The sequence below is a fragment of the Ambystoma mexicanum genome, chromosome 2q (assembly GCF_040938575.1).
Source record: "Ambystoma mexicanum isolate Mex_15411 chromosome 2q, UKY_AmexF1_1, whole genome shotgun sequence".
Taxonomy (NCBI): Eukaryota; Metazoa; Chordata; class Amphibia; order Caudata; family Ambystomatidae; genus Ambystoma; species Ambystoma mexicanum.
In genome coordinates this window covers 1087750454-1087770683 of record NC_090924.1, presented here as the reverse complement: position 1 = coordinate 1087770683, position 20230 = coordinate 1087750454, and the positions used below count along the sequence as shown (strand labels likewise).

Here is a 20230-nt window from a genome sequence, read left to right as displayed (position 1 = left end):
AAGGCCAGATCCTGCCCATGGATAGAATCTAGGGAGTAGTGTCTTACAAAAGTATGGACCGAAGCCCATGTGGCTGCTTCACATATGTTACGAATAGGAACACCCCTCTGTAGAGCAGTAGAGGCAGCCTCACCCCTAGTAGAATGGGCCCGTAAGCCTACCCGAGAGTCCTTACCCGCCAACCGGTAACATTCAGAAATTACCAAGATAATCCATCTAGACAAAGTCTGCTTAGTAACAGCTTGTCCCAAACGCCTTCCAGCGTATCCTATAAAGAGCTGATCGTCCACTCTGACCCGGGACATGTGTGAAATGTAGAAACTTAAAGCTCTCCAGGATCCAACCTATGGAGCCTCTCCTCTTCCTTACCAGGATGCTGAGGAGGATAGAATGCCGGAAGAATGACCTTCTGACTTAAATGAAATTCCGACACAACTTTCGGAAGAAAGGAAGGATGAACCCTAAGGACAACCCTGTCCTTATGAAACACCGTGAAGGGTGGCTTAACAGAAAGTGCCTGCAACTCACTCACTCTGCGAGCGGTGGTAACCGCAACTAAAAATACAGTTTTAAGGGTTAACAGTCTTAAAGGACAAGAATGCAAAGGCTCAAATGGAGCACCCATTAGGAAATTTAGAACCAGGTTCAAATCCCAACCGGGCACCTGGAAAGGTGACTGTGGAAACATTAGTGAGCCCTTTCAGAAAGTGAGAAATCAAAGGAATTTTAAAATAAGAACACTCTTCAGACGAGCGCTTAAATATGGACAGCGCCGTCAGGTAACCTTTAATGGTACCCACTTGCAGGCCCTTGTGGGCTAAGGAAAGCAAAAAAGACAGAACCATAGGAATGTCACATGAAAAAGGATCCACATTCTTTACCCTGCACCAGTCGCAGAACTTTCTCCAACGGCAACGGTAAAGGGACTTTGTCGCAGGCTGTCTGGCCGAAAGCAACACCTCCATCACGTCTTCAGGGAGGTCCCAATCCTTATAACTCAACCTTCCAGAAGCCAAGCGTGAAAGTTGAGGGACCTGACCTCTGGATGGAGAACCTGACCCCCCTCTCCTGAGAGCAGATCGTCTTGGTAGGAAGACAGCGTGGAGGGTAGATGGACAAGTTGAGAAGGTCCGTGTTAGGCAGAAACCTGTGCAGTTCCCTCTGGGACCACTGCAAAAGATTTAGGACTAGAGGTGTTTGGCAATAAACCCACTTGGTAGCAGTCTGTACCACACACATTCACTTGGTAGCTGTGGCTGAGCAGTCAGACTTCTCTCAAGAAGAGTTAGGCAGTATACAGAGTATTCACAATAGGTCAGGAGAACACAATAGAACAAGTAAACACTGACCAGGGCTTGGTGTAAAAGAGATATAATTATTTATTTAAAACCACATCTAGAAAAACACACAGGCACTAATAGTAAGTAATTCAAAAACACGGTCACTAAAAGATATACACTCCCTTAAAAGAATATTAGACAAGTCTTAAGTAAAGCCCCACTTATTTTCAGACAGCGGTGAGCGCTTAACGTAGGTGGCACTCTAATAATTCGTTTTAAAAAGGGAGAGAAAAGCAGAGAATAAATTGAAACATATCCCAACACTTTTTCATGAACACAACAAGAGAGGAAGGCAAAGTAACACCGTGAATTCAGAGTCAGTAGGCCGGATCTGCTTTAAGAGGATCAAAACGAAATGTGTCCAAGGTCACACGGTTGCAGTGCACAAAAGTCTTGTAACGGTTCAAAAAGGAGTTGGACCAAAGAAGTGCACTAACTCTTCTTGAGGGACGACCGACTGCTCAGCCACAGCTACCAAGTGAATCTTTGTGGTACAGACTGCTACCAAGTGGGTTTATTGCCAAACACCTGTAGTCCTAAATCTTTTGCAGTGGTCCCAGAGGGAACTGCACAGGTTTCTGCCTAACATTCTGAAGTTCCAGTCCCCAAAGCCCTGCTTTTATGCAGCATACCCCCATTCACTCAGCCTAGCTGTCAATCAAACATGCCGGCTCACCACTTGGGCCAATCACACAAGAGTGCGACTTGAGTTACCAAGGTAACTCAGTCCAGGGTGCCTAAAACCCCTCCCACACCCCCTGTGGTACCCAGACAGAGTGGCACCACTTTTGGAGGCTTCTGTGGAGAAGCCCACCAAAAAAGTGGAACAAAGGGCTCGACTTGGGTTGGAGTCACAGAAGAGAACACAAACGCCATTTTAGAATCGAGTCAAGGCAAAAAATAGCAACTGGCGAATTAATATTAAATAAACCGGCGGCATGTTCGAGGCTATGAGAATTAAATAATTAAAGTTGGTAGCCTCGAACAATGGGAAAATCCCATAGGGAAATATTTGCGGTCGAATATAAAAAGTAGTTTCCACTGCCACCAGCCAAAACTCAATCAGGGGGGATGGAGACGTGCCCCCTCGACTAACAGACCCCGGGGCAATCGAATTGCCCCGACCAGTACGTCCACAATATGATGGTTTGTACCGGTTTCTGTTAATAATTTGGGACTAGTAAAGCCAATGGTGACTTTACATGCCCTGGGAGACAGTAGTCAGTCCCAGGGTATGGAGTCTATGGTGGGGTGTCACTATGACACCCCTGTGTTACTGCACGGAGGGTGCTGTGTAACACACATCGTAAAAACACATGAGACCATATGGAGTAAAGGACCCCATAGCCCATAAAACACATCAACAGTCAAAGGAACACCATAAATCATGTCCAAGAGTGGGAGAACGAGAGTCTCACTCTTGGCAGGAGAAAAAAACAAACTCCAGAAATCCAGCAGAGCTGCTGGGGGACTCACTAGGTTAGGAAATTCAGCCTAAAGAGAGAATTCTCCCTAACAGTCCGGGTACCACGTTCTCCGGGCCCATGCCGGAGCAATGAGGAGCATCCGGGAACCGAACCTCCTTAACCTCCGCAGCACTTGCCGAATGATGGGGACTGGAGGAAACACGTACAGCAGTGGGAAGGACCACTCCACCACAAACGCACCCCCCAAGGCTCCTCTTGGAGAAAATTCCTGCGAGCAGAACCTTTCGCACTTCCAGTAGACACTGGTGGCGAAGAGATCCACTTTGGGGTCCCCCAAGGGGCGAAGATCTCCAGGAGAATCACCTGAGCCAGCTCCCACTCATGAGAATCCTGCTCTGCCTGCTCAGAGCCTCCGCCGTCTCGTTTTCGTCTCCGGCCAGATGAACTGCCGAGATCGAAATTTCGTGCTGGATGGCCCAGAACCAGAGCTGCATCACCTCTCTGCACAGAGGAAGTGACCCTGCCCCCCCCCTTTTGTTGAGGTAGTGCATGGCCACTGTGTTGTCCGTCAGAATTAGGACATTCTTCCCTCGCACAGAAGACAGAAAAGCCTTCAGGGCAAGCCTGACGGCCCTCAGTTCCAACAGAGCCTCAAGAGAGTCCTTCAACGGTCTCTGCGCCGAAGGCGTCGACGTCTTCTTCAAAGACCTCACAGGCACTGACAGTCTCGATGGCGTCGAGGACCGTGATCTGGAGCGGGCATTGCTAGAGCGATCCACCTTGTCCGACCCAGACCTCGAAGGTTCCCGGTAATCGCGCCGACCGCTCGAGCCCAAAGGGGTGCGAACGGTCCTGCCGGCGTCTTTGACGGCGCAGACGGAACGGAGCCCTGCGACTGAAAAATCGCCATCATCTCCTTACGAAATGAATCCCATTCTGCAGGAGAGGAATGCTTGTTGGGACAAGCAACCCGCCGATGGGTGGATTCCTCGGACGAAAACGGGGAAGGCGACCGGTGACGCGCTTCCGTGAGTGCGTCGAAGAGGCAGAGTAATGGCAGGACACACTCCGGGACCGAGTCCCCCCGGGACTTAAGCCGACGATGCAGAGAGTTGCCCCTCGAATCGTCAGTCGAAAGCCCAGTGGATTTCGACTTCCGGGCTTGGACACCTTAATGACAGAAAGCTTCTTCTTACGCTCCCGCAAGGCCTTCGATGTTAACGACTGGAAATCGTCACAATCGTCCGTGGCATGGTCATCACCGAGGCACCAGAGGCAGGCGTCGTGCGGGTCCGTCAGCGACATCTTCGAACCGCAGTCCCGACACTTCTTGAAACCCGGCCGCGGGGTAGAAGAAGACAAAGACCTCAGGAAATCTTCACAAACAAACGGGTTCGAAGAACCGATAGAATAACTCAGAAGAAACGAGGCGCGCCGAGATCTCCGAAGCAAACACGTTCACGGAAAAAACGGAACTGAGGCTACGGGCGTTGTGCGTCCTACTTACAACATCCAGTGACGTCGGCTCGACGGAGGCCCTCGAGGACAGCATATCAACGTCATCGACGCAGAACATTTCTCAAAGCAGCACAGCTGTGGTGATTACCTGTCATAGATATGGAATATGTTGGAAGAACCAATCCCCTCGAATAAATGTTACTATATGAAGTTTGAACAGCCAGATAATTACTGCATGATTTTGTTTTTATGTATGAGTGTGAGGTACAGATCTTTGGGCATTAGATCATTTTCCTTTAGTCTTAGTTGGACAGGTAGGGAAGCCCTTATTAGGTGAGGGAAAGTCAGGCATTTATCTCACCCATTGTTATTGAATAGAATATCTACTTGTGAGAAAACCATTTACTTGTCTGTCTCGCATTTTGGACCCCTCACAGTCGGGGCCCGCAGGAACAGCGCGTTTTGGGATTGCGCCGCTAGACTGCACTGCATTAGCCAATCATCCAGATAGGGGTAGACATACACACTCTTGCGGCGAAGAAACACTGCTACCAGGCCAAGCACTTGGTGAAAATCCTCAGGGCCGGCTTGAGGCAGAAGGGCACCGCCTTGAATTGGTAGTGTCTTCCTTGGATGACGAACCTCAGGAATTTCCGATGTTTTGGATGAATGGGGATGTGGAAATCTGTGTGTTACAGAATTAGTGTTGCTAGGAAATCACCCTCTTCTAGCTGGCTGAGTACTTGCTGTAAAGTGCCTCTCCTGAATATTTGGGATTTCAGGAATTTGTTGAGGTGTTGTAAGTCTAGGATGGGTGTCCACCCGCTTGACTTCTTGTGAACCAGAAAGTATCTAGAGTATTCTCCGGAGCCGCAGAGGGACAGTTTTTATGGCCCACTTTTTCAACATAGCCTGAACGTCTTTGAAGAGTTGGACGCTGTGCTGCTCCTGTCTTTGTACGAGAGGAATTCCAGAGTGTGGCCTTGCTCGATGTTGTTGAGTACCCATTTGTCCTTGAGATGTTGCGTCACTTGTCAATAAATTGCGATTTCCAGCCTTCCACTGCGGTGCTGAAGTGAGGGGTCAGGACTTGTGTCCTTGTCAGGCTTCCTTCGGATGTCTGTCTTGGGGGCGACAACACTGGGCACCCACTCTGTAGGTTTGGGAACAGCCTCCATATGCTTCCTGCACAGTGGAGCAGGAGGGCTATTGGTAGGATATGTTGAGAACCTTCGATGTTCGAGAGACCTCGGGGAGCGAAAGGACTTCTTTCTCTGCTCAAGTGAGCACATAGAGCGCACCTTCTCTGTGTCTGTTTTAATGGCTAGGAGAGATTCATCCACTGCCTTGCCGAATAGATTCTCCCAGTCAAAAGGCATGTTGACAACCCTGGCTTGCACATCCTGCCTGAAGTTAGTGGCTTTAAGTGAACCATAGCGGTGTAGGGCGATACCATTTCCCATTTGTCTGAAGCCAATAGTCGGCAATGTCTAGGGGGACAGTTATCGCATGGTGTGATGCCACTTTGCCCTTATGAAAAATGGCCGTGGCCACCCCCTTTTGTCATCCGGCAGGAAATCAAGAACAGTGCCCAACTTGTACCAGAGCTCCCTGTCGTAGCGTGCAAGGATAGTTGGCGGGCTTGAGCGTAGATGCCGCAGTGGCAGTGAGAAGTTTACCAGCCGCATCCAGCATTTTAGCCTCTTGGACAGGCGGGACCGAGCAAGAGGATAATGGGCTCGAAGACCTCTTCCTCGCAGCCGAGACTACTGAATCTCCAACAATTCAGTTAATTTTTAAGGGTAGATTTAGTTCCCTTAAACTCGTTAAAAAATGGACTCTTAGAATGTGTGGTTACAGAGGAAGATATTTGACTTAAGGCATTTTTTCTTGATCCTTTTTCCTAATACCTTTGGGAGTAAGGAGGATGTTCATCCTCAAACGCCTTAAAAAATATATTTCTGTTAAGAAGGCTTGCTCAGGGGGCGCTGTTGTGCGCCGAGCAAGATGGCCGCTTGATGCGCGAGCTCCGCGGCGAGCGGACTTCATAATCCTGCTTTTTGGCACTTTCCCTATCTGCCGCCGTGCACGGAGTGCACGATTCTTTTACTGCGGCCCCGCTGATCCTGCGGTGCCAATCCTGCATCGATTCGGAGCCGGGAGGGATATTCCCCGACTTCGTGGCGCCCATCCCCCCCCCTACGGAGCTCCTGCGCGCCTAAAACTAGGCCCGGGCGGTGGGTGTCGTTCCCGCCCGAGGCCCTGCGGCGCTGCCTTCCACGCCTGCCGGGCGTCCGCGGGGGCCGGCGCGCCTCGATCCTGTTAGCGATCCTTTTGGCGGCGGGGTCGGCGGAGCCCCTGGGATGTGATCCGCCGGCTGCGCGGCTGCTCCGACTGGGACGGAGAGGTCTGGGGCGGGCTGCCCCCTGGTCCCTGGAGGGACGTCGAGCCTGCGGCGCTCTCCCCCTCGGCTGCATACTATTCCACATTGCCCTTCCTGGTGGACCTCCTTGGCCTGCGGTGGGGTTGCTGGAGCATCCCCCCCCCCCGTGCCCGGATACTTGCCGCGCCGGCCGCCTTGGTGCTCCTGTGGACCTCGGGCCCGGCTGGGCCGCCCCTCTCCTGTGTGGGCATTCTTGTGGTCGGCTGCCGGCGGACCTGCCTGGAGCCGTGCTGGTCTCCCCCTCCTGCCGCGGTCGGCTTGGGGGACCGGGCTCTCATTTCCCCTGGTGCTGGACGGGCTGGGGTGCGCCGCCCTCGCCGTGCCCGGTTGACTATCCGAGCTGAACCCTCGACCCGGCTTGGTGATCTCTCTCCCCCTCGGCTGCATACTATTCTACATTACCCTTCCTGGTGGACCTCCTTGGCCTGCGGTGGGGTTGCCGGAGCACCCCCCCCCCCCGGTGTCCGGATACTTGCCGCGGGGGGTCCCGCGCCGGCCGCCTTGGTGCTCCTGCGGACCTCGGGCCCTGCTGGGCCGCCCCTTTCCTGTGTGGGCATTCTTGTGGTCGGCGGCCGGCAGACCTGCCTGGAGCCGTGCTGGTTTCCCCCTCCCGCTGCGGTCGGCTTGGGGGACCAGGCTCTCATTTCCCCTGGTGCTGGACGGGCTGGGGTGCGCCGCCCTCGCCGTGCCCGGTTGACTACCCGGGCTGAACCCTCGGCCCGGCTTGGCGATCTTCTACTCTTCCTCCGCCGCCTGCGAGCCCTGTGCCCGGGGGGGCTCTACCGATCTGCCGGTCCTGCTGCCGCCCTGCCCTGGCTCTTTGAAATCGCCCCTCCTTGGCGGGTCTTGCTCCCTGCGGCGGGGGGCTCCGAGGCCCGCGGCCGGCGATGTACGGCTCTACCTGGTGAGTCCTGCCCTCCCTGGCTCTCCTGTATTGAACCGCAGCTTTTGCTCTCCCCCCCCCCTTGGGGGGCTGCTCGATCTTCACCAGCCCTATACTGTGACCGCCTCAGCCTGAATCCCTCGCTCTGCTTGGCCCTACCGTGCACTGGGGGCTGGCCTCCCCCCCTCTCGGTTCTCTGGAGGCTGTTGCCACTCCATCCGGAGCGACATTCTGCAGAAGGGATCCGTTAATACCGCGGGTCCCTTCCTTTCCAGCTCTGAGCATCTCCCACACCTTCCGGATCGGGCGGGTGCCTGCGGCCTACACCTCTCCGGCATAGCCTCGTGGCCACGATACCCCCGGCTTCCCTCACTTGTCACGCACCCTGCTTGGATTGTTGTCTTTCACGACCTGGGTTCCCCCCTGTTGCCTTCTCGGGGCTACTGACGGCTCCCCTTCACCCCACTCATCCAGCGTCACTGGCAAAATGACCAGGGGGGGCGCGAGGAAGCAGAGCTCCATTAACATGTTTGCGAGGGCAGCTGCGAGATCCCCGGAGGACCCCACTGAACAGGCCCCGGTGGAGTCGTCGCCGGCGGCGGCGCCTGAGGCCCAGGGCGTGATGGACTTTATCAGGGAGGGTTTTTCTGCCCTACATTCGAAACTGGACGATATGAACGGCACAATATCCTCAATCAAAGCCCACATCGAGAGGACCGATAGCCGCGTGTTGGAGATCGAGACGCGGGTTGGCTCCGCCGAGGATGCATTGGGGGCACTACGCTCCGAGGTTGTCGCCCTCTCGAACCGTGTCCTTGTGGTGGAGAAGAAGAACGAGGACTTGGAGTCCCGCTCACGACGTAATAACCTTCGCATCATCGGGGTCCCTGAGAACGAGGTGCACGAGCCAATGGAGGACTTCGTTGAACACACATTAATGTCTCTCCTGGATTCGCCCAGGCTCTCCCCCCACTTCGCTATTGAGCGGGCACACCGTGCCCTTACTGCAAAGCCCAGACCCGGGGCCCCGCCTCGCCCTATCATCGCCCGGGTCCTGAACTACCGGGATCGCGATACCCTACTCAGAGCTGCAAGGGAAAAGGGCGAGCTCTTATTGGGGGGCGCGAGGATTCATCTTTACCCCGATTTCTCGGCTGCCGTCCAACGTGAGCGCAAGACCTTCCAGGATGTGAAGCGGAGATTGCGAGATCACTCCATTAAATACGCCATGCTCTACCCTGCCAAACTGCGCATAGAACATGCCAATCAGGTGTTCTTCTTCACGATCCCGGAGGAAGCCTCCAAGTTCATTGACGAACACTTCCCGGGCTAACTTTCTCCCTTCTTTTGCACACAACTCGGCAGCTTCCACCTCGAGCCCTTCGGGGGGGCGGCCGTGTCCGGCCCTTCTCCGTCATTGGCACCGCATTGATCCTCTTTCTCGGATTCAGCTTGTTCAAACTCTCCTTTCATCTCAACGATGTGCCACACTGCGGAGTGCAAGATACTTTCTCCAAGTTATATTCACGATCCCGGAGGAGGCTTCCAAGTTTTCGGCTGAACACTTCCCAGGTTGACTTTCCCCTTCTATCTACAGTCTTGCAGCTTCCCCCTCTGGGCCGTTTGGGGGGCGGCCGGGGCCGGCCTTCCCCCTGTACTGTTGCCGCATTGTTCCTCTTTCCCGGATTCGACTTGTTCAAGATTCTCCTCTCATCTCAACTATGTGCTATACTGCTAAATGCAAAAAGCCTTTCCTCAGTTGTATAAGTTATTGCAGTTGCACCTCGAGCTATACTGGTTCCGCTGCAGCCCGGAGCGCTGCGGTCAGCAAGGCCTACAGGCCCCCAGGCGATGATGCCACTAGTTTGGTTTTGGCTGAAGGGGTTTGGGATTATCATTCCTCTGTTTGGGAGGGGGATGTGGGTGGGGGTGGGACATGTTAGGGGTGTTATTGTTAGAAAATTGGCACTGGCAGCGAAGGCGGACCGTGGCGCAGCACACACCCACTGGTCCTGGTCACCTTTTTCGACTCTACCACTACCACATCTATGGCTGAGGGGGACTTAACCTTTATGAGTTGGAATGTACGGGGGTTGGGGAATTATAGAAAGATGAGACAACTCCAGCTGCAGGCCGAGCGCCATGGGTCCAAGATCCTCTTTTTGCAGGAGACACACGCTAGATCGGCCCAATGCGCCCGATTTGCCAGGACCTGGGGCTCTCACAGATTCTTCACAGACTACTCGACTCAAAGTCGTGGGGTCATGACTCTCATTCATAAGAGCCTCCGGTTCACTCTCTTCTCCTCCCACGTTGACCCCCTGGGCAGGTACGTTCTGTTACACGCTACGATCCAAGGGAGGGAGGTGGTCTTGTTGAATATTTATGGCCCCAATCTCGATGACCCGGAGTTCTACAGACAGATCACGTCCCTCCTAGATGGCTTCCCCCTTGTACCAATTCTCTGGGGGGGTGACTTCAATACTATCTTCGATGTAGCCCTTGATAGATCTGGGTCCAAGCCCCGTCATCTTTCCAGGGCAGCCTATGCTGCATTATCATCCCTGCCCCGGTTGGCCATGGTGGATGCATGGAGATTCTTCTACCCCGATTCCCGCATCTACTCATTCTATTCCTCAGTCCACGATTCATACTCCCGCATTGACCGCTGGGTGATCTCCAATATCTTGGTCAAGGACGTGAAACAACTAATGATTTTACCCAGAACCTTGTCCGACCACTCTCCAGTGACCATCACCGTGAGTTGGGCCCCCGATCCTGGCCGGTCCCGTTGCTGGAGATTGAAACCCCTAGCCCTGCTCGATCCAGAGTTCCACTCCGAGCTCGAGGACTCAATCGTGGAGTTCTTCGAGCTGAACACGGGCTCGGTATCATCGCTTGCCACACTGTGGGAATCTTTTAAGGCCTATGTCAGGGGGATTGCACTCTCCAAAGAGAACGGGGTTCTTAAGTCAATTCGAAGAGATATAGCCTTGAGTGAAGCTAGGTTGTCGTCACTGGAGGCTGCGTGTTCGCTCGATTCTACCACGGGTAGCCTGGCTGCCATCGGGGAGGAGCTGGACACGTTTCGTTCCCTAGCCGACCGTGAACAGAAGTTTCTGGATAATCCAGGCATCGCACGGAAATACGGTGAGGGCGAACGCCCTGGCCGCTTCCTCGCGAGGTTGATCCGGCACGAGACAGGTTCCCCACACATTCCCGGGATTGAGAGACCGGACGGCTCCTTGGCTGTCTCCTCCCGGGACGTCAACACGGAATTTTTCAACTTTTACGGGTCCCTATACTCCAACTCAGACGAGGTGTCAGTGGAGGAGATTGACTCTTTTCTCGATTCCCTTCCATTGGCAACATTATCCCCTGAGGCCGCGGGCTCTCTCGACTCTCCGTTTACGCAGGAGGAGCTCTCCGACGCTATCGATTCCTTATCCTCCGGGAAGGCTCCCGGGTCGGACGGTATCCCAGTTGAATTTTATAAGTCCTATAAGGCACTTCTCCTTCCCCACTTGTTGGCAGTATGGGAGGAGTCGGTGGAGACAGGCAGGTTCCCCCCCTCACTGCGTGAGGCCACGATCACTGTATTGTTAAAGGCTGGTAAACCCCCTTCACGTTGCGGTTCGTACCGCCCACTCTCCCTCATAAATTGCGACGCCAAAATATACGCAAAAGCCCTGGCCCTAAGGTTAGCTCCCATCCTTCCATCCATCATTCACCCCGATCAAGCGGGCTTTGTCCCGGGGCGGTCTACTTCCTTGAACCTGAGGCGTATATTCAACATAATTGACAGAATTAGTCCGGAGACTTCGGCTGTGGCGGCCACGTTGGATATGCAAAAGGCCTTCGATTCGGTGTCGTGGCAATTCCTTTGGCGGGTTCTCGAAAACTGTAAATTTGGTCCCTCCTTTCTCTCTTGGGTCAGGCTACTCTATTCGTCTCCTGTGGCTAGAGTCCGCACGGGCGACCACTGTTCTCCTCTCTTTGGGATCGCCAGGGGAACAAGGCAGGGGTGTCCATTCTCTCCCTTGGTTTTTGCGGTTGCCATGGAGCCGTTTGCGGACATGCTTCGTCACCGCCATGCTCACAGGGGCCTCCGCTCTGCCGGGAAGGCAGACATAGTTTCCCTATACGCAGATGACGCGTTGCTGTTCATCCGCTCCCCATCTCTTAACTTGTCTCCGGTCCTTGAAGACATCATCTACTTTGGTCGGGTCTCGGGCCTCAGGGTGAACTGCTCGAAATCCACCCTCTTCCCACTCACGGAGTGCACTCTTCCCCCTCCGGACACTCTGGGATTCACTTGGGCTCAATCGGCATTCACCTACCTGGGAGTAGAGGTGACGCGTCAACAGACGCTGACCCTCGAAAAGAACTTTCGGAAGTACCTTTCACATTTGTCCGTTAAGGTTGCAGCCTGGGACAAGCTCCCGATCTCTCTTGCGGGCAGAATGGGTCTACTGAAAATGGTGGTGCTACCTCAGTTGCTCTACAGGTTTGCCAACGTACCCTTGTGGCCAGGCGCAGACTTTTTCCGAGACTTGACCCGCACAATTACCTCCTTCCTCTGGCACTCGGGGGCGGTTCGACTTAAGTACGAGACCTTGTCCACCTCCATGGCTAGGGGGGGCTTCGGGGCCCCGGATTTTCTCAGGTATTGGTTGGTATCTCAAATTCAATATGTATCTTATTGGTTCGACACAACTGACCCCCCCCCTCATGTCCGGCTGGAGAGGTTGGCGGTCTGTGACCGCGAAATCCGCTCCTTACTTATTCAACCCGCTCCTCAGGTACTGGACTCACAGAGTCCGGTCGCCTGCACATCCCTGGCATTGGCCAAAACATGGAAACTGCTCGGAGTAACCCAGGCTTTCCACGGCAACCTCCCTCTCTGGAACTTCCTCCCGGGGGTTCCTCAGGTTGCACCATCTACCGTTCGACGCTGGGCCGAGGCAGGCTACGAGCTGTTGCGGGACGTGTTTGACCAGGGCACATTCATCGAGTGGGCTGATCTCCCCTTACCCTTGAGAAGTGACCGGAGCGTCTGGCTTCAATACGCGTCTCTCCGAAGGACCCTTAAACGCAGTTATCTAACATTCCCTGCGTTACCACCGGACGACCCGGCCATTGAGGAGCTCACTTCCCCTTCACCCATGAAAGGCAAAATCTCCAGGTTGTACTCCATGTTACAGTCCAGATCCTTTCCAGGTTTTGCTAAACTCAGGGGGTCCTGGGAGGAAGACTTGGGGGTAGAGATATCGGACGATCGCTGGGCACACTTATGCGACCGTACCCACCGGGTGTCCTTTAACTCCCGATTTAAACTTATTCAGTTTAAAGTGTTGCACAGGTTCCACTACACCCCGGCCAGACTGCATCGCATGTCCAGCGAGCGTTCATCTTGCTGCCCCCGCTGCGGGCACGTCGACGCGGACTACATCCACATGATCTGGTCCTGCCCCCGCCTCTCACAGTTTTGGGGTATGGTTTGTTCAACGGTTTCCGCTGTGCTCGATCACCCCATCGATCCTTCCCCTGCATTGTGCCTTTTTCACGATCTCCCGGGCCTTCCTCGAAATTCCAGGAAGCTGGCCGGCCTCTGCATGCTCTTAGCGGTTCGGTCCATCTTGCTCTGCTGGCTTCGCCCCTCTCCCCCCACGCATGCCCAATGGCTGAGGGCGGTCACTTGGGCCTCTGACACCGAGGAAACTTGGGCACACATGCAACCCACTCACTCCAGACCTAGGGACATCTGGCTTGGGTTCCGCTCCTACATGTCCGACCTCGTCACCTCTCCGGTGGCTTCCCCGCCTGCTCCCTCTCATTAGTCTGGCATATCCCCGGTGGATCCCCCACCACCCCCCCCTCTTCTCTCACTGGTCTGGGAGCTCCTCCCGTGTCGCTTGGTTTAACTACTTCCCCTCATATGTGGATTGAATCTCTGTGCCTGTATCATATTGTATGTAATCCTTATGTGACCATATCATGAACTGTAACGTTAATCTATATTTGCTGGGCGCTGTTCGCCTATTGTTATGCTGCCATGCTGCCTAATAATAAAAAGAAGTTTAAAAAAAAAAGGCGGCTTGCTCAGATTTAACAGAACTTGTACCCCAGGTCACAGATCTTATATGTGGGCCAGGAATATTATAATGATTATATGCAATTACCTGTTTTGGCAACCCAGAAAGGCACTTGCTTTCAGAGGACAAATACTGTGTCTCATCCCATGGGGTGTCCTCACCACCTTGGGCCCTGTCTCCTCCCGGGTTATCCTCCCGCAATACACCACGCCCTAGGTCAGGATCAGGAAGCATCTGCCTTTCCTTGGCCACATGGGGGGCCGGGGGGAGACTTTAGGCAGGATTACAGTGAGGGGTCCATAGGATTCTTCAAACATATTAAAGTTGCAAGAGTGTCAAGCTAGAAACCAGAGTTTCAGAGCCATGAGTACCATTTAATGAGAGAACCCTCAGCAACAATTCTGCCAGCTGCGTCCAATGAATTTTTTATAATGCAATTTGCCCCCTGTTTACACTTAGACAGTTTTTAAAATATGTGAATTTAGGAGGCTCTGGCCCTTTGTCCAGTTCTTCGACTAGGTCCCATTGGGCTCTATTGTAACTTGCCAATAAAGTGGTATTATTGGCAATTCTAGTTTCAAAGGCAGCATAATTAGCTACCTGTTGCCTAGACTATATATCCTCTTGCTCTCCTTGTCTGGAGGAGCTTCTACATACCCAAGGGAGTGCCTGCTCTTTTGCAGGTCATGGTTACTACCAGAGAGTCCAGTTTTAAATGGCCTCTGATGTAGAAGTGGTCAGTGGGAGCTGGCTTTGAACCACATCTCCACACGCGGGTTGACTGGTTTTGTGACAGATGGCGTGGAAAGGGATGGCAAGATATGCTTTTTAACTGATTGTAATAGAAAACTATACTGGCCCACTGAATCTTTTTCATTAAGGATATTATCAACAAAACCAATGTCGTCCTCCGATTCATGCGTTTCAATCTGAAAATGATCAGCTGCCTTCTTTAAAAGATCATTAAAAAGGAGTTGATCATCAATAGAAGAATTAGCTATGGGTTCCTCGTGGATGTCTGGTGTACTCATCATCATCATCATCATCATCATCAACTGTACCCTGATCGTCATCAATGAAAATGTCCTGATCTTGATCATCCTCAACAATTATTGCTTGAGGTGTTGCCTGATCTATTCTAGGTACTTTTGAAGGTGGTTCACCCTCACTGTTTTGATAGTTCTCCCTGTGAAATATACTTCTGTTTTATCTGGTGTTTTTCAAGAAAATTAACAAAAGAGCAGACTTCGTCCATTGTGGACTCAAACTGCCTCTTGTCCATGCCCATTTTGAAGGGGTTTTGTGTAACAGAAAAACAATCTCTTCTGGGTTACTTTAGGACTTCTTATGCAAAGCAATAGCTAAACGGGAAGAAGCCCTGGTGTACTATGTTGTTTTTGTAACCGTGCTTGTTTTGATGACTGTTCCAGCATGTGTGCTTGGGAAACAGACACTGACTGCTTCGACGGTTGTTTCAATGTGTGTGAAATAGACATGTGTTTCGATTTTTCTCTCAACGCATCCATCAGTAAAGATGAAGATGTCAGGGATTTTGGAGCAGAACTTACTGTACTCGTAGGCTTTTAGATACAGAGTCATGCATCAAAAGCTTAGATGCAGACGCAGAGGACTGTTTGCGTGCCGTCGCGTTTAAAGCAACCATAGGCGTGTGTTCCAGAGGCCTATCTTTCAGCGACTTCGCCAAAGCTTGGCTGAGGGCATGAGTGTGTTTAACCTGTGAGATTAAGCGTCCATGCTTATGCGAGTGTCCGCTCCTGTCGCCAGTGGTTGTCTCCATAACAGTGCTTGATGCATGCCCTCCGGAGCTGTGGCTGAGCTTGTGGGAGTTTACCGACTCCTAAATTGTGTCCTCTGCATCACCAAAGGCACTGATGCTGCCTTCTTCGTACTTTCAGCTGACAGGGTTGTCAGAGGAGACCGCAGCCTGCATGGTGTAGGCCGCCCAACGCTTTGTCCATCAATCTTTTAGAGTTTTTCAGTGAAAAAGTGTGCAAGCTGCACACCGTCTTTCCAAATGGTCTCATGGAAGACCATGATTGCACACAGAATGTGTCCCCTTTCATGGAGATTTACGATTGCACTTAGGGTAGAATTTAAATGGAGTATTTGCCATGACTATTAATAAAGGCAGCTTGGAAAGGGATGAAAAAGAAGAGATTCTCTAAATGAATTATAAATAATTATAAATGTTCTTTTATAACGCGCTTAATACCAGAGATTAGTTTCTAAGCGCAGGATCGGGATTCAAACCTGTGTTGAGCTGCTTTGTCTTGCTTCCAAGACAAACACATTGTCCCTGAGCTATCCCCCCTCACCAATGTATAAGAATATGTCCACCCCACACTCTCCCTACTGTGAGGGCCAAAGCCTGATGTAGGCCGCAAGGGCCAAACAGGAGCTGGATCCACAAGCCGTCAACAGATGTGTAGTCAATCACCAAAGACTGTCCAATGTCAATGAGGCACGTCGAGTGACGGTAGCAATTAAATCAAATAATTATTGTAAATATTAATATCACGCTAGCTATTAGCTAACCACTCCCCGAAATGTGACCAATATGGATGGTGGAAAAAACAATCTGAGGACCTCGACACCTGAATGATCATGGGTACAGTATGTCACACTAGGCATAGTATTATAGAAACGCCATGTCGACATCCCTTTTTCAAAAACAAGTCATGCAACACTCCACACCAACCACTAGATGTCGGCCTATGCAAAGCATGTGATTTTAAGCAGTTCCACCAGTCTCAGAAATATCTATATATTTGTACACCCACACAATCACGCAGGCATAGATATAATAGGATACATTACTCACCAAAATCGTATTTATGATGCTTGTATCTGCTTAGATTCACATGCGATGCATAGGCCGACATCTAGTGGAAGCTGCATAGTATTACAGTTGTTTTTTCGAAACTCAAAAAGGGACGTCGATAGGGCGTGCCAAGAATACTATCCCTAGTGTGACGTGCACTGTACCCATGGTCCTTCACGCATTGAGGTCCCTCAGATAGTTTTTTTCCACCATTGTGACGGACGCTTAATTGCAGAGTTCATTTCCGCTGATGCCATTTAATATTGAAAAATTAAAGTTAGATACTCTTTCTGTCCTTTCTCAAAACCGACTTCGACTACATCTTCAATGGCGGTGGAAAGGATGACTAACAAAATGCCAAAAATCGACAGACCCGTTCAGCCTTGGAAGGCCGGACCAGGCCTCAGCCCCAACCGTAGGGAGAGTGGGGCTGGGCATTGGAGAATGAATTTTCCCCTATACACTCTGTTTTCTCGCCTCCTGGCTGCCATTTCGATTAAATATGGAAAACACTCAATTTAAGTTCTGCCCCAGTTGTAATATAAAATTCCCCTGGTTAGACAAGCACCGGGTGAGCAATCTGTGTCTAGCATGGGACCACGAGGGGCACTATCGAGCTTGCAAGCTCTTCAAGCCAAAGACACTTCGGGACTGAAAAACAAAGCACTGGGCCCATCACGCCATGCAGGCCAAGGCTGCCATGGACGTGGAGGGAGCCTCCAGTGATGGCAGAGTCACAATTTTTACAGACAGCAAAGGCGACAGGGAACAGTTAGATTCCAAAGTGCAAGCCTCCGACCCCAAGAGACAGGCCGGTGGCTCTGTTACGCGGATGACACCCAGCAGCAGAGGCACTCACACTACTCCCAGCACTAAGGACATAGCCAAGGGCAAGGAATCAACGCCATCGTCGACCAAACGCCCACTCATGGCGTCAAGGGGGAGGTCCACTGAATTCCTCTCCTCTGAGCACTCGAGGCCCTGATCGCCTCACGACAGGCCCCATAAGTCGAAAGACAGATCAGATGCTGTGTCCAAACCCTCTGCCGAACGTCGGAGATAGAAGTGTTTTATAGTGCATGTTATTTGAGTTTTACTTACGTACAAGTATGTGGAGTCCCAATGAATAGTATATTTCAATACTTCTGTGTGGAACTATTACTAACTGTTACTTGGCTATCTCCAGGTGTTTTTAACTGTGCTGACACAAAGCCCCAAGTCTGACTTATATGTTACATTGAGAGAGCTTGAAAAGAGCAAGTGTGAGAAGTCCTTGCTCATCCCCTTGGTGTGTGTCTCAGATGCTTTCCACAGGGCTGGTTCTGAAAATCCATCTCAACATGCACCAATCAACTTTTAAAATCAAAATGAGGTTTATAAATGAAAGGAAAATGTTATAAAATGTACTTACGCCTCCCAGCATGCTCTGCAGAATTCATGTCCACACGGAATTTCAACCGGGTCTTCAAACACAGAAATATTGCAAATGCAAATACCGCACTGTAGATAGAAAGACTAAGAATGTTAAAGAGGTTTTGGCTAGGTTACACTAATAAGAAACAAGTAACGATAGTAGTTGAGGTCTCCAAGAATAGTCTGTGGTACATTTTATGTATACACTGGTCTATTAGCATTTTAGAGACAATAGCCACAAAGTGGTTGAGAAAAAAGAAAGCACAGCGCTAATAGCTCACATCATACATGACGAAAACACATTAATATTGTATTCACTAATCTGGACAGACTCAAACTTAATTCCTTCCAGGGCACTCTTGAGAAAAGAGGAAAACATTATTCAGCATTCCACTTACAGTACTTTAGCACCTACTCCCCTGGCAAAGGGGTAACTTATTTCAACGACTCTCCTAATTAACAGTTCCAGGAATCAGCCCAGAACATGCAACAGACTAGACAATAACCAAGCTACATTAGGATCCATTTTCAAAATGTAACACTTTAATTTAAAATCTTTTCAGGCCAGGAAATTCATGGATTCTGTCACTTATATGCAGAAAGACACTTGCATTGAATAAGTTAGTTCTGCTGGTTTCCGTAACATTGCCTGAATCTGATATGCCCACCCTAACTGCTCCAACCTAACATTCTGCAAGTCTCTTCACCTCTGGCATACGGCCTGAAACCTCGGGAAAAACACTGGCTCATACACATTTGCACATATTAGAGAACAGAAGTGGATTAAGGCTAAGAGAATTTAAAGGTTTTGGTAATCCAGATAAGAGTTTGCTGCTTTTGGATATGCAAAAAAGTTTGAAGCACTTTCTAAAAAGCAAAGATTGTAGACGTTGACACAGGGCCATCTGTAATGAGAACCTCTCGAGACAAGGACAAGCAAATCTTGCATGACACCAGAGTTTATTGTTCTATACTTAACACAGAGCCATTATGTGATGAGCTCTGCATCTGGCCAGTTCCATATGACCCTCTCAGTTAAGAGTAGTGGGTGACAAACTGGTGACTGAAGAAGATATCAGGAGAGTGAAGGGAGAACTGATGGGGAGTGAAGATGACAATAATCGATGGTTGGAAGCCGTACGTGGAGACATGACGAAGAAGGGACTAGTAGAGGACAGATCTGGCAAATTCAAGAGGTTAAGCACGCCTCCAGGGTTACGAAAGTAGACATTTTCACTGTGGCAGCACAATAGTTTCAGAAGGGGATTTCTCAAAGAGGGCGGCAACCAGAGTGTGTGGAGACGGTTTGGTGAGTTCAGGGGGTTTCGAGTAGCCCTTTGGGGCTCAGAGAGGGGAGTATATTGTATGTTCTTGTAAGTTTCCATTGAAGGTGATGCAGGAGGGGACATTTGATGGATGTGTCTGTGGAGGGGTGGGCTCAGAAAAGAAGAGGTGGCAATGGTTTCATTGGTTCCCGGTGGCTTGGGACCCATGGGTGGGCCGGTTCAGAACTGGGTGTGGGCATCAGTCTGGACTGGACGCTTGAGGGATGGGAGTAGGGACAGTTTTCAGGGGTGAAAGTTGTTGGGGAAGTGATTTGTAATTTAATACTAATGGATTTGTTGACTTTGCATAATTGTTCGGAGGGTTCTTTGATGGCAAACATGGTATATGAGACAGTGACATCATTAGAGAGGCGAGCTACTTAATAGTTTTGCTGCATTGAAAAGTTTGAAGTAGCGGTCATGATTTAATGATGGGCTCCCTGAATGTGAGAGGGATCAACTCGCCGGCGAAGAGATTGTTGGTATTAAGGGAATTCCAGGTAGCCAAATTAGACTTCTTGATGCTGCAAAAAACACACTGGAAGAAGGCAACCTAGATTGAGTTCTAAATTGGTTGGGGATCTATATATGTCTCCCAAGAATACACAAGGGGTTGCAATTGTCCTCTCAAACCGAATTGGTTTTCTAGTGGAGCATAGCCTATTGGATCCAGAAGGCCAGTTTCTTCATTAAGGGGAGGTTGAAGGGCACAGCCTTTACATTAGGCACAGTATATTGCCCGAACTCGGGTCAAGGGCAGTTTTGGTAGGGGGGGCAAAGAGAAACTGTGCCTCTTTGTTGAAGGTACCCTTGTGGTGGGAGGGGATTTCAACATGGTGCGAGACCCGATCAAAGACCGGAACATTTGGGGGATGTTCCATCGACACAAGTGAGAGAGAACGTTTCGAGGCCATTTCAGAGAGTAATCCAGGAATTAGGTCTTGTCGACTCACTCATAGAGCCAGCAGAGGTTGTTAGGCCTTTTACAAAATATTCCCACCTCC

The 20230-nt window shown here is 51.0% G+C and overlaps 1 protein-coding gene across 4 annotated transcripts in view; it reads right to left on the bottom strand.

The window, feature by feature from the left end:
• ANKIB1 (ankyrin repeat and IBR domain containing 1) overlaps positions 1-20230 on the bottom strand; it is a 2153692-nt gene that overhangs the window by 1610309 nt on the left and 523153 nt on the right. For all 4 annotated transcript variants that reach the window (XM_069648430.1, XM_069648432.1, XM_069648433.1 and 1 more), the window contains exon 7: positions 17900-17988. In XM_069648430.1, the coding sequence (XP_069504531.1) occupies positions 17900-17988 (89 nt within the window). The remainder of the gene's footprint in view (positions 1-17899; positions 17989-20230) is intronic.